Raw genomic sequence first — 13,982 nt, 5'->3', positions numbered from 1 at the left:
CTGACTATGACCATATAATGTGATTATTTCGAGCCAACACCAACATCACAAGCAGAATTTGTAACAATGGATTTACAGTACAATAGCTATGATGTCGCACAATAAAATGAAATAAAAACAGACATTAAAGTATGTGACAGGCATATATGCGTATGTTCTGTGATACAACTTCAAAGCAACGTTTAAGAGTTATTTTCACTCATTAGTAAAACGCAGACAGACAGGATGTAAAGGCGACCAGTTTCCAATCTGGTCAGTGAAATTGAACACTGCTAACTATTAACTGATGTGTAAACCACTCCACACGTCTTCAGTTTTAGAGTGCGCTATTAGTTGCTTACTATCAACATCTTCAGCAAAATATACCTACTTCACTGACAGTCTGGTTTTCAAAGAACGATATTAACCGAGGCATCGATAGGTATCAGAAATTTTGAAAAGACCAATTCAAAGTAGGCCGAAGAATGCCGAAAAAAAAGCAGAAAAGCAGTGATAGCTTTTGTCTTTACTGATGTCCCTTGGCTGCAATTTGAAGTTGACGGCTTTTGTGTTTAAGATGAACAAATGGCCCTGTTAACACTACCCTGAATAAATAAAAGTCACACAATAAATATGCATTCGTAGCATTCTCACTGAGCTATGTTGTGATGAGCCACATTATGAAGGCGGTGTGTTGCTTAGCTGAAGAGACGGTAAGAAGAAACACCAAGAAAAATCTGACATAGATAGGCACAATAATGCATGCTTAGCTTTAAAGTGCATGAGGTCTGCTGGCTAGACCTAGCTTGTACACGGTGTGCAAGTTAACATAAATGCCCCTGTATACCGTCCGACAAAACTTACTTGAAATAGATTGTGAGAAAAGTTCTTACGCATAAGAGAACATTGTATTGTTTTGCCGAGCTGAGCAAGCAATTAAGCACTTCAAGAACAATTTATTTTAACATTAATTATACGTCAACAGTACTAAATGACAATACTTGACTGGTGAGCTTTGATATGATGTGTCAAGTAGGAACTTGATGAGTTTGTAATTTACTAATAAGAAGTAATTAACCATTAGCATCCAAGCACAGCCATACAGCTACAAAGGAAAGCTTTGTAGCTCTTTTTTGTTGCCTTATGGCTGCACATGGTTGGATTTTAAGGAGTAATTACTCCCTCATTACAAATACTCTCTACCCTGGGGGGATTAGTTTAATCAGTGGATGAACATTTTACTGCGTGGATTTCTGCACTGACCAGCTCAAAGGTCAAGAGGTTAGTAAGCTTTGTGAGGTGGAAGGACATTCCAGCAAAAAAAAACAAAAATTCAAAACAAAAATCAATCTTGAATTGGAGTGGCATGAGCTGAGGCACAAAAGTACTTATGCGGCTAGTGCAGAAGGAACCAAGAGTCAGAACAGATTTTTTGGTTATGTGACGGCATTCAAGATTCACCTTCGGTGCTGTGACACTGGAGCTTCAACAAAAGTCTGAGAAAATAAAACAAGAGCTGAGGTCAGAACTCATTCTAGGAACGAAATAGCGCAGTATCTCTCATATATCGGCGGACACCTGAACCGCGCCGTAAGGGAAGGGATGAAGGAGCGAGTGAAGAAAGGAAGAAAGAGTTGCCATAGTGGAGGGCTCCGGAATAATTTCGTCCACCTGGGGATCTTTAACGTGCACAGACATCGAACATCACACGTTCGCCTTACCGTTTTGCCTCCATAAAAACGAAGCCGCCGCTGTCGGATTCGAGCCCGGGAACTCCGGATCAGTAGTCGAGCGCGCTAACCACTGAGCCACCGCAGCGGGTCTAGGATTTTAGTTAAGTTACATTTTATGTCATGTGCCATTAGAACTCCCAAGGTGATGCCACACCGGGCGTCTGAACGCAAGTAACTTGGAAGACGGCGATGCTAAGTGCATGCTATGGTGTAAATATCCTAGGTTGTGTGAGGGCGTATAAGGATTATGAGGTGAGACCATGCTACATTGCGAGCCATATGAATGACTGAGGGTTTGAACCAGTATACAGTGATTATACCTTTCTCGATAAGGCCTTATAAGTATGCAAAATGTAGTTTTGATGATAATAAAAAAATATCAGTGCATTCTTAGTAACATTAGCAAACAGGCCATTCTAGAGCATGCAAAATGTTGTTTTGGAGACCTAAGACACGGGTATTTATTGCAAGATGGCAGACCTCATATAGCCATCCGTGAAGGCATGTAACAAACACTGAAGGGAAAATCATAATTCAGGTAATAAAAAGCTGAGACCCAAGGGCAATGCTTTGGGGGGCGTCCAAGGTTGCAGGAAAAGGCTTAAGAATTGGCAAGGGAAATCTGCCGACGGTTGGCTGTTTAAGCTTGCATCCAGTTTAAAGCTATTGAATAGCATGGCAAAAAAGCAATACATAAATAAGCGAATAACATGCTTTTTCAAAGCGACGAAATAAAGCATCGAGGGAGATATTGCAGTCAACGTGCATGTCGTGAAGAACAAGAGCAAGTTGGCTATTGCGGGAATGTTTTCTAAAAGCTTGCCAATTTAGATGAAACAACTTAATGGGCCAGAACAATCTAGCAGGGCAAGAGTACATAATGTGTTTGGTGATTTGCAGCACATGGTAATGGCATAAATAGGGCCATAGGTGGTGGGTAATGATAGGTAACAAACATAGAGGGGCGAAGCTACGATGAGGTAGAAAGCTATCTGCACAGTACGCACCAGATATGCATACACTGTGCTTTCTGTACTGTTGATGGTTGCGCAAATTTCACAAAACTTGATACGAGTGTACTGTCGTGTGAACCGGTAATAGGTTTGCATGCTGAAACTGCGCTAATGGACGAGGACAACGGAGCAAGAATTGCTGCTCTGTGCAGTGTTGTTTTCCGTCGTCTTTGTTCCTAACATATCTTTTCCAGCTTCGCAGGGCTCATCTTGCAGTGTGCTATTTAAAGTTGTGACAGGTAGAGCCAATCGCTATTCTTCAACCAACAAACTGCTTTGCCATACAACACATCCTTCCAATCATCTTCATAATTTGCAAGATAAATATAGTTCATTAGTCACATTGTCAAAATAACACAGATTAATTGCTTCTGTCAACAGAACTAAAAATTAACCATAATTTCATACGTACAGCCATTCCTCATTAGTACAGGATTCGTTAATATGGACTTAAGCTATTGGGAGTATTCATGGGGAAAAAACTTTTTTCAGTGCACTTACGCTTTAACATGGAAACTTTGCTGATCAGAGTGAACAGAGCGAAAATGCGTACGGCTTATTTTCGCATGTATTATTGTACCATTAATGTGGGGAGGGAAAAGACTGGATTTGAGCAGATAATCAAACGCTGCCTGAATCGTATACCCTTCTTGCACACTGGAATTTCCATCACACTGCTTGCCCCACTGTCCGCACCGAATTTGATATTAACCAGTGAACTGCCAGGCACACTGACCTCTAACTAGCTCACGCACTTTCTGGTTGCCAAAGCACTTCTCTTTCTAGTGTAAAAATCACTGCCGGGGCTCAGCGACTCACATCCGGCTTAGATTGCTCATTGCACAAAGTGAATTAAGCTGCTTAAAAATAAAACAACAGAACAGCTTGCTTATATTAAAACCTCTCAGATGCCTACCCGCAGCCCACAATGCTAGGTTAGCGCCTTTTATACAGAGTAACCGCAGACGACAATGCCTACCTTTTGCGCCGATAAAGACATTTCGAAAATAAGGGTCCATTGCATAATAGGACGTCGGTAAACACAGCACGGACGGAAATGCTACAGAGCATTGTCTTATCAGCTCTGTCGTCGCGTTTTTCTAGGATCGCTAACTCTTCAATTTATTGCGTTAACACGTTCCCGCTCTCTGAACTCAAGTCATGTGATAATTGGGGGATAAATTTAATCAGGAAAAGCTCGAAACCTTCACGAGGCGCCTGACATTGCGATCACAACTTTACCGAGATATGTTTGAACAGAACCAGTGTTACTATATTCGGCGCCTCAAAAAGGTTTTGGTTTAGTTTGGTTTTTAAGGGCTTAACGTCCCAAAGCGACTCAGGCTATGAGAGACGCGCCTCCAAAAGGCATGGTGCTGCAGCTCTGTGTAATAAATACTCATTCGTACTGCACCAGATTATGTCTGAGTGGGCTTTTTTCGTGATGCTTGCTGCCTCTAACAGCGGTTGTCCTCCGTTTTTTTTTTCCTCCTCGACAATTTCTCTCGCGCTGTGGATATCGAAAAAGGCACGTGCTGCAGCATTCATCTTTCTCGACAGTTTCTTTCGCACTGTGCTATTGTAAAAAGTGGCCGGTCTATGGAGTTAGACTAAAAGAAAGTCTTGGAAGTAAATGACGTCCTGAAGCGATAAGCAAGACCTGTCATCGATGAGACGAGACGTCGGCCACGTGCAACTGAATTTGAGACTGCAGCAGCTGTATAACGAGCGGCACTTTGAGAAGCGTATGTTACTATTTCTGCCGTCTCTCGACTTTGCTACGCGAAAGCTTGGTTTTAACATGAGCTTAGAGTCATTGTCATTTCACTAGTGCTCCTTTACTGCCGGAAGAAAACAAGCAGATAAGAATATAGAATATTATGTGCAGTCATGAGCTAAAGTTTGTTGGAAGCAGTTTTGCTGAAGAACATTTATTTCTGCGCGATCAAGCAAGGCGGGCCAATTAAATGCATAGAATCATAAAGAGACACGCATCCTCCACATTCTAGAACTCATATGAGCAGACTGGCTAGCGAGACAAAGAAAAACTAAATATTTTTTTGCGACTTGTCATGTGAACTGCAAACCATAAGCATTCGGCCGCCTCCGCCGTGTTTAGCATGTTTGGTCGGAACAAGTTCGCCTTCCTGACAACAATCCAATCTGCGAATTCACATCCTGTAAACTTTCGACCATGGCTGTCCGTACCCCTTAGCCTGGCAGAGTGAAAGCTGCCTGTATGTTTTCTTCGGTTCCTCTGAAATTGCAGGGTTCATTCGTACCGACAAGCATAACGGTATTATCTCTAAATTTACCATATTTCCTTAAATATAAAGTATTGCATTTATACGCTTGACGAGTTCTTTTAGTCCCGAACATGTATCCTTACGTCACTGCCCTACGGACAGGCGAACGGTTGGGTGGGTGGGTGAATTTTTTCACTCCGCGGCAACCAATGGGCGTCTAAACCCGGATTTGGTCTCCTTGCTTGCATTCCGCGTTCCATCTTCCTAGGTTGTGGCCTCTGATGTTGATCCGTAACAGAGAAAATCTTCGGGCTTCGGCGGCGTCAACGTTTTCTTCTTCGGTAACTTTGGGCAACATGGCGTCCAGTGTGGTCGTGGCCTCACTGCCATGAACAAGCCTAAACGGCGTCATCTGGGTGGTCTCCTGCACTGCGTTGTTGTAGGCAAAGAAAAAGTAAAGGAGGATAACGTCCCAAGTCTCGTGTTCGCCATCGACATATATGGCGAGTATGTCAGCAATGGTTTGGTTTCGTTGCTCCGTCAGTCCGTTGGTCTACGGATGATATGAAGTTGTCCTCCGGTGGCTTGTTTGCCTGTCACGCAGGATGTCTTGCGTCAGTTACGCTTGGACGTGGCAGGACTCTCAGTTATTCATCTAGGACACTCAGAACAACATGCTGTTCTATGATTGTCATCGAAGGGATGGCTTCGTCCGGCGATAGCGTGATGAGCTTGGAACGCAGGTTGATGATCGCCTGATGCTCGTTAAGAAAATCGATGCTGGAAAAACTAAGATAAATTCTCAGCATCTAACCAGAACCACGGTGCCCGCGACAAGCAGGCAACGAGGCCGGCAAGCGCCTGCCAACGCGGGGGAGCGCGGCCGGCGGACCCCGCCGCTGTTGTCAGCATCGGCCGCGAGAGGGATTTCAGTGGCGACCCTACAGGCTGCGCTCATGGCGTATTGTCGCTCCTAAATGACCAAGCTATATTTAATTAAATCTAGTTACAACCATCGTTACCCTAAAAGCATTTCCTCTCCTCTAAGCATTTTCTCTCGGTATTCTGAAATCATTCCTGTTTTTCTTTGACTCTTTTTACCCAGACAGCTCATACGGTTCCAGAATTTTCTTGAACCACCTTTAGTTGCATCGCCAACTTCAACTATCCTGCGATCGGTCGACTGCTTTACCTTTCCCTATACGAGGGCCAGTATTCCTAGATTTTTTTTTGTCGATAGATACTCATTTTCTTCTATTTCCTCTTGAGATAACTGCGCCTTCTTTGCGTCTGTGTTGCTACCAATCCTCTCATCCTTGTCCGAGGGCCTCATTGGTTTCCTTATTTCACAACTATCGTGTCTCCCTTTTTCTTTTCCAGCATTTTGCGACTTTTACATGTTTGACTTTCGTGCTGACGAGATGTTCTAACTGCTTATAATCCCAATTTTGCATCAGGCGATTCTCTATTGGTTCTTCAAAGCATGGTGCTACCAGAGCTGTTTGTTCGTCGTTTATTTTCCGTTCCCTTTTTGTGTTTTATGCATTTTTGCAATCATCGGGGATCCCATCTGCAGACTAATACGTTTATTATCAGTTCCCGGACTGTGCTCCCTCGCCTTGTTTGTTTCCATTTTTGCGAGCTTCTTACAGCTTCCCTGCAACATAAGGCAGTATTCAACGGTCGTTTGCATGTTCCGGAATTCCTACGCAATTTGTTCCTCTCATTTAGCTTCTCATTTTAAGACAACTAGTTTGGGCTGCTTGCAGAGGTCTAGCATTAACTTCTCGTTTGATTTCTGTATCCATCCAAATCATCGATTTGACCATCAGTCCCCAAAATAGGATTATAACTGCACCGCCTTGAAACTGTTTAATATCGCCATTGAGACACTTAATTAGAGCATTGCTTCATTGCCCTGCATTTGCCTGCGGTTCATAAATAAAGAACATGGATCAATGTTCTTTTACCATCAATTATTCGTGATACACAGACATGTTCTTTGAAAGTTGATCTTAATCTCTCTCAATTTGTTCCTCGATGCATCGGCATACGTACCCCTACCTCTTTTTATCGTTGCTTTTCTGTTGCACCCTTCCAAGGCATATCCCCTGATAAGCGGAGGATTTTCCAGATCCCTCAGTTGCGTCGCGCATAGAGCATACACGCCTATTCATCGTCCTCGAAGCACTGTGCTGTTTCTAACCTATTCGCTCTCTTTCTACCCCTTAGTATGTTTATAAAACTGATCCTGGTGATAAACTTCTTTTAGAGTTTTCTTCCTTGACCTCCGAATGGCTGCTTTATTGGGAACAGCCTCCATTGTACGCTTACTTCTTCGCCGCCAGCTAAAGTCCCCGCGGAGGCCCTAAAAAAGCTACTGCATGACCCACCAGCAGATCTCTGCTCCCACCCATCCACTGAAATAATTACCGTCGCGTCCATATCCTCTGCCAACGCCGGTTTGCACGCACTTCGCTGTTTATTTAGTCCGTTTGGAAATCTTTATTCCTGCTTGACTTTCTTATCTGATGGGCACTCTCCCTCCCTCCCAACTTCAGGTTTCCGCAGCCTGTTATAGCTTCCTATGGGAGCGTTTGTTTTATTTTAAAGAAGAATTTACAAGTGTACATTATGCACATTGCTACTCGACACAGAACCGAAGGCTAGTTCCGGGTCCATCCCAATAATCTACATTATAAATGCAGCACGCGAAGTGGACACATTGCGTTCATAAAATAAAAGTCAGATTCTCAACAGTTTAGCGACAAAAAAAAAGTACGCGTAACACAATACACACAACCTCAGAAAAACAAACAAAACACCATAACTTCATTTATTCATCATGAATGTTTTGAATGATTGCACAAATATTGTTTTGAGTTTAATGTCATCCGGTATACTATTCCAAATCAAAACACCGCTGAACTCTATTAGTATTTGTCTGTAAGCATTGCGGCATACTAGTAAGTTAAAATGTTTGGCACAAGCTGATCTAGTTTCCCTTTTAGGTCTTTATGCTCTGGGGAAGTGGGTGCGTTTCTAAGATTTGGTGAATAGTCTGGGCTACCTTTAAAGTGTATATTTAGTGAAAAGGCATAATACAGGTTGACTTAGAGTGGTTTGCTAGAGTGAGGTGATTTTGAATATAAAATCTCTATAAAATCGAAGTAGAGCATGCGAAGCATTGAAAAATTGAAACATTCTCGCGCTTGCAATAAAATACGGCATCTATAAGCTAACCTTATGGAAACCTGTTTTATTTGATTTTTCCAGTGCATGTCAGAGTCAGTGTGCAGCAAGATTTTTGAAATTATTTACTCTTTGTGGTGGCACACAATTTAAGTACAAGGCAATATCCTTCTAATTTAACCTTTTCGCCTTTAACGAAATTCAGCGTATTTATTTTCTGAATGTTGACGGAGAGATTGTTAGTGAACCAGTTAAGAATAATTTCTCATTCTTCGTTTATTTTATTCTTAAGTTCGTTTATTGCGGAAAGGTTCCACATTACGTTCTCGCCTCGACAGGGTTGACGAAGAAAATGCCACATCATCCTCAGGTGAGAATACAATGCTAAGAAAACTAGCAGTAGAAATAAAAAAAAATTGCCGGACACTGCCAAGGCGCTTTCTCTCCACCTGTTGGCTCTGACTCCGACCTCCTGTCTGGGATTTCTTTTGTTTCCTTCGTCTCTATTGTCTCTAGACGTCTTTGCTGCCACCTGTGAATAGCTGTCCTTGTCCAAGCCTGCTTGACCTACCTTACGTTCATTGCCCACGCAAGTACTGGCCTCGCACTGGAATGTCCGCCCTTGCAGTTTTCGATGGCGGTGTCCGCCAATTTTCCTTGTATTTCTATGTCTAGTTTCCTCACGTGACGCTAGTGTGGCGTTTTCTTCGTCAGCCCTGTCGAGGGGAGAACCTAATGTGCCGGATGAAAGGTCCAGATGAAAGCACCGTTATAAAAATCTTCCCAAGTTTAAAATTACCCAAAGAATTAATTCTCCCGGAGCCCATTTGACAAAGAAATTGCCTTTTTTTAATCGACACTAGCATTAGTTTGGAAATAGAAGAGAGCATGAAGTTGTTTGCTGTACCTGAGCACACCACCGTCATGCACTCTCCACTCTCAAAATAAAAATCGCAGCCTTTAAATCAATGCTGGGAGAAGTATCCAACTTTTAGCGCTCTGATTACCGTTACGCCACATCTGCTCCTTTTGTAAGTGCTGGTTCAAGCGCGTAGCTGCTTTCTGAATGCAGTGAATGGCGGCTGTCTAGTGGCGGAGCATTACCAAGGCTCACTGACACTTTTTCCTGCCCACAAGGTTGGAAACTGGACACTACGCCTGACGAGTCCCAGCCCGTCCCCAGTGGAGGTCAACGTCCGGGCAGAGACCAAACGCAGAGGAAAAGACGAAGAGGTGATACGAGTCTCCTGCGAGATGAGCTACTTGATCGTGGACAAGTTCGACAAAGCGGTCATCTACGCCAAGGTCACCAAGGGGTCGAAGCCGGTTGTAGACGCCGTGGTCGTCGCCACTGTTTACCGCCCGGGGGATACTCCGCACGCGATAAATATCCCCCTTTATGACGACGCAGAAAGTAAGAACCAGTGTATGGTAATAAACATTCGACGCTCTTCTGCAGGGTATCACAAACAGTGAAAAAGCTGGACTTGCCTTTTAAACAAGGGCTGTGCTCAGGCCTTTTTCTGCGCATGTTTTTGTCATCCTTGTTTCTGGTGCGCCACAGAAGGAAGTTGAAGGTATTGCCAAACAGCTCGACCAAATCTTTATCAATAATTGTAGCGGAATATTTTACAAGCGAAATATTACAAACCGCGATAAGGGAAGAATGCGAGATTATCGAATGCCTTCCTTAGGTGCCCAACGTTTCTGTCAATTATCTAATGATAGTATCTGAAAAGCACGAGGCACATGATGCGGATTTTTCGCATAACAAAAAGCACTGAATCTTCTGATCCATCAGTAACACAGTTACGTCTGTTATGTGGATGTTTCCTGTGTTCGCGTCTTTTTTGCCCCCCCCCCCCTTCTCATTCTTCCTTCTACTATATCGCTTTTTTTTCTTCTTTCTTTCTTTGACTGCTTCCTCCCTCCACTCTTCCTTCCTTCCTTCCTTCCTTCCTTCCTTCCTCTGCTTTCTTGCTTGCTTGCTTGCTTGCTCCTTTCTGTCATCATCTGCCTTTCTTAAACTTTTTTTCCAGTGCCCGACGTTGGCAAAAACGACGGCACCTACAGTGGCTATTTCACCCAGTTCACCGGCAGGGGTCGGTACACCGTCATGGCGGTGGTCTCTACCCAGGAAACGACTCGCCTGGCCAAGCCGTTGGGTGGCTTGGGTACTTTCTTCACTACGTCTTTCCTTCATGGGATGAGCGGTGAGCTTCCGTGTTCTCGGCACATTTACCCGCTTGTCGTTTCATTTCGCAAAATTACAATTATCATTCCAGTGTATCCCAACTAAAGATCGAAATTTCGCTCCATCCGTTACAAATTCGTCGTGACATTGCCCTTTTATCTATCTTTCACAAATACGTCCATGCCACTGATTCACCGCCAGCACATCTACAACGTCCCTCCTACTTGTCACATAGATTACATATTAACTACAGCTATGCTCGCATTTACGGCAGCACTCATGTTTTCAACTTCTCGTCACTCCCATGTGCCATCCGCCTCTGGAACGATCTTCCGGACTGCATCGCCCTGCAGGGAAACCATGACACCTTTCGCAAACAGCAGGTCATTGATAACGCTTAGCACGTCATTTATATAGTCACGATTCATATAACTTCGTTTTCAGCTGCTTGAGACAGCCTCTTTGTTCTGTTGGTGCGCAGCTTTCCTCATGTATGCCTGATATACTCTTTTGCTTTTGTATAACTTTGTCACGGCCGGAGAACACTCGGACCGAAAGAATGGACTAGGCGACGGGTGTACCCACACAAACGCACATTTAATACACCCTACGTGGCACACACACTAGAACACAAAACTAACAAAAAACACAAAGCACAAAGACTATAAATACACGCGACCCGGGCACACTGCTACTAGCGTCTACTACTAGTGTTCTACTATTAGCGGTCGGCGTTCGTGCTCACGGTTGGTTCGGTGTAGCTGCGGCGTTGTGTGGATCCCGTAACCGGCGTCGAGGCTGCGTTCGGCGTGCTTGGGCTGGCGTCGCTGGCGGCGTCGCTGGCTGTGTCGTACAAGCTCCCGGTCCAAGCGCCCGTGGAGGTGATGCCGGTGTTGTTGGCGTCGGGGCACCACCCGGATGGGTGGCAACAGCGCTGGAGACACCCCTGGCCATAGCAGGTGGTAGCGTTCTCTGTTGACTACCCGGAACGGGCTCAGGCACGGCAGGAAGTCCACGATGCGATGTCGTAGAACGCGAGCTCAAAGGAGCAGTAGCCGGCGTCGCTCTCTTCCAGCCGATGTGTCCCTGACCCGCCGGAGCCTCCGCTTCTCTGCTGTTCCCCCCAGTGCCTCGCTCTCACTCGCCCTTTTATAGCCTCGCTGTTAGTCCACGTAAGGGTTGTCGTCGTCTTTTTCTCTTCTCCACCAATCATCTTTCTCCACCTCGCCGAATGCTTCTCCAACAATCATCTCTCTCCACCTCACCGAATGCTTCTTCTTCCTCTTCTTTATTCTTCGGTTAATTCACGTCGTCTTCTTCACGCCATTATCCTTTAAAATTTAATTTAGGCTCCTTAATATATGCAACAGGTTCTCAAGCTTGCAACACACCTCTGCTAGCCGATAATAGCGGCTGTCGAGCGCATTTTATGCACTGCCAAGTAGGTCGAGCGGTGCGCGCTATCGACGACAGCAGCGAACAGATAGCCAGGTTGGTATCGAATGCAAAGAGAATACAGTGTCCCTGATGATATAAAACGAAAACACATAGCAGGATTATATATGGACGCGTATTCGCGTGAGGGTAAGGGTAGTTTGCTGGCGCCGTTATAAAACTCCAACGAAAAAAATGCCCGATCTGGTGCAGCTAGTTCCAGCACACATAACCGTTCCCTTCAAGCCGAGCCGTTATAGATTAATGCAGTTCAATTCTTTATTTACCGCAATACTGGACGGTCTCCAAGGCTAATAGTTGCTGCCTACAACGTGAGGTCCCTGGAGCCGTTTGAACACAGTGGACCACTCGGACTTTCTTCCGCGGTGGCCGTCAGGTGCGCTCCAGTCCTTTCTGGCCACTCTACGGGCACCTCCGGCTGTTCTCGCCCTTCAGGAAACAGGCGACGAATTCCGTCTCTCGGTGTGCTGGGCGTACCAAACAAACAGCCGAGCACGCATTTTCTTTCACAAATCACACACCGGATTTTCACGCGGCCTCAAAATCAAAGACGACTACATTGAATATTCTTTGGTCGAAATCCTTCCTTTATGACGCCAGGACCTCTCCATGTTCGTGCTCAACGTGTACATCGAGCACAGACAGACTTGGGTCGCATTTGACAAGATCGTCAAGGCGATCCGGGCGGCAGGCAAGGCTCCACTTTTTATTGTGGGCGATTTCAACGGCCACAGTATCCAGTGGGACTACCGCGAGGACGACGCTAGAAGTATACGCTTGGCCGAACTCATTTCCCGGCTGCAACTCACGCTCCTTACGGACCTCACCTTCTCCACTCGGTTCGGTACGTCCATAACACGAGACACATGCCCCGAACTCAGCCTCACCATATCCATTGCACACGCAACTTGGGAGAATTTAATGATAATCTAGGTAGCGACCACTGCACACTCCGTGTCGCACAAACGCGTCCCGTAAACGATATGGTCAAGCCCAACTTACACAGTGGCACCAATTCCGCACGTCTCCGACCCAAACACCTGACTAACGAAGGGGTACGACGTTTGGGCCAGAGACATCACTTCAATGCAGTGCGATGACACTCAGACCCTTCCTCTAAAGGAAGACAGGCCGGTGGTGAACAACACCTGCTCCATCTGTGGGAGGCCCGCCGCGGTCTGATCCGTCGATGGAAGCGCACACACTAGAAAGCCCGCCGTCTCAAGATGCGCACATACCTCAGTACGCAGAGCACCTGGCACCTTTTTCGCGCTCTCTTCGAGCCGTCCGACAGGCGCGGTGAAATACAACTCAACCTAAAGAGGGTTCTACACAGCTACTCGGGCACCAATGCACAGCTAGCTGAGGATCTGTGTGAGCGCTACCTATGCCACACAAAGGACCCAAAAGGTCCTGGGTTCCAGTATGCAGGGCAACCCTACAAGGACCTGAACGCTCCTTTTGCGCTCTGACTTGAAGGCAGCCATAGACAAAATGAGAACGGGAACGGCTCCGGGTCGTGGTGGCATTACAATTACGCTGCTTGAGAACCTGCCTGATCGGGCGTATCTTCAACTCCCCTCCCTAGGGCATAGATAACATCCCTAACATTTTTCATTCCTAAGAACGGAAAGACAGTACGCTTTGACAACTTGAGACCCATTTCGCTAACCTCATGCGTTCGGGAAACTCATGAATACGATGGATCGATACCGGTTGTCTTTCTAGTATATCGAATCCAAGCATCTGTCTCCAGGCACTATGTACGGATTCCGCCCGCACATGTCGGCCCAAGACGTACTCTTACAATTCCGTGAGGACATCATCGCTCCTCGGACGATCACACGCAGAGACCGCGCTATTCTGGCATAAGTCCTTAAGGGTGCTTTCGATAACGTCAAGCACGGCAGCATACTTTCCAACCTCAGCCGCACAAATTGCGGTGCAAAAGCGCTCAGCTATGTTCAGGACTTCCTCTCCCAGCGGCAGGCCCTGCTCCGGATCGATGATCAGGAGCACGGACCTTACCGCAAGGGAGCTAGGGGCGCTCGTCAGGGCGCTGTGCTCTCGCCTTTGCTGTTCAACATCGCAATGATGGAACTACCTTCCTTCCTGCAGCGGGCTGGGAGGGTGCACCACGCAGTATATGTCGACGTCGTAATACTTTGGG

The 13,982-nt window shown here is 45.7% G+C and overlaps 1 protein-coding gene across 1 annotated transcript in view; it reads left to right on the top strand.

Annotated features, from left to right (window-relative positions):
* Positions 1 to 13,982, top strand: part of LOC144108096 (calcium-activated chloride channel regulator 3A-1-like) — a 181,069-nt gene that overhangs the window by 126,159 nt on the left and 40,928 nt on the right. Inside the window, exons 12-13 of the mRNA XM_077641377.1 lie at positions 9,301 to 9,577; positions 10,203 to 10,376. Coding sequence (XP_077497503.1) covers positions 9,301 to 9,577; positions 10,203 to 10,376 — 451 coding nt within the window. The remainder of the gene's footprint in view (positions 1 to 9,300; positions 9,578 to 10,202; positions 10,377 to 13,982) is intronic.

This window comes from Amblyomma americanum, chromosome 10 (assembly GCF_052857255.1).
Source record: "Amblyomma americanum isolate KBUSLIRL-KWMA chromosome 10, ASM5285725v1, whole genome shotgun sequence".
Taxonomy (NCBI): Eukaryota; Metazoa; Arthropoda; class Arachnida; order Ixodida; family Ixodidae; genus Amblyomma; species Amblyomma americanum.
Note: the sequence above shows the minus strand (reverse complement) of the source record. Positions and strands in the feature narration are given on the sequence as shown.